The 769-nt window shown below is 41.5% G+C and overlaps 1 protein-coding gene across 2 annotated transcripts in view; it reads left to right on the forward strand.

Moving 5' to 3' along the window:
* tph2 (tryptophan hydroxylase 2 (tryptophan 5-monooxygenase)) overlaps positions 1 to 758 on the forward strand; it is a 6411-nt gene extending 5653 nt beyond the window's left edge. For both annotated transcript variants that reach the window (XM_031879233.1, XM_031879234.1), the window contains exon 11: positions 153 to 758. In XM_031879233.1, coding sequence (XP_031735093.1) covers positions 153 to 327 — 175 coding nt within the window. In that variant the 3' untranslated portion in view covers positions 328 to 758. The remainder of the gene's footprint in view (positions 1 to 152) is intronic.
* Positions 759 to 769: the final 11 nt, after the last annotated feature.

A 769-nucleotide genomic window follows, 5' to 3' on the forward strand; every position in this document is an offset into this window, starting at 1 on the left:
ACATGTTATTCTCCTGGTGTCCACTAGAGGCATCACTACTGTATTATAGAGATAATACATGTTATTCTCTTAGTGTCCACTAGGGGTATCACTACTGTATTATAGAGATAATACATGTGTCACATGACCTGACGGTGTCTCCTCTCTCACAGGGAGTTTGCTAAGTCGATCAAGAGGCCGTTCTCGGTGTACTACAACCCGTACACTCAAAGCATCGACCTGCTCAAAGACACCCGCGGCATCGAGAACGTGGTTCAGGACCTGCGCAGCGACCTCAACACCGTGTGTGACGCGTTGGGAAAGATGAACACCTACATGGGCATCTGAGTCTGAGCTCTGTTTGGTTTGAAACATCACCTGTGTTCATGTCTCTGTGCTCTGATTGGTTTAAATCATCACCTGTGTTCATGTCCCCGAGTTTTTATTGGTTTAAATGATCACCTGTGTTCATGTCTCTAAGCTCTGATTGGTTTAATTGATCACCTGTGTTCATGTCTCTGAGCTCTGATTGGTTTAATTGATCACCTGTGTTCATGTTTATGATGTTTATGATAAATGTTTAATCAAAGTGGCACCAAACTGGATTTAAATAGTAACTAAACTACAGAGTTTTGTCTGAAATGTTTTTAGCCTGCAAGTTAAAAAAAATGTCTCTAGAACGGGAAGAAAGTATCAACATGATCAAAGCTGGAGGATCTACCGATACAATGTTACCCGTCCTCTTATAGGTAGTGATAACGATACTAATACTGACACTGATAACGATACT

This window comes from Anarrhichthys ocellatus, unplaced genomic scaffold, assembly GCF_004355925.1.
Source record: "Anarrhichthys ocellatus isolate YVR2014 unplaced genomic scaffold, GSC_Weel_1.0 scaffold237, whole genome shotgun sequence".
In the NCBI taxonomy this organism is placed as follows: Eukaryota; Metazoa; Chordata; class Actinopteri; order Perciformes; family Anarhichadidae; genus Anarrhichthys; species Anarrhichthys ocellatus.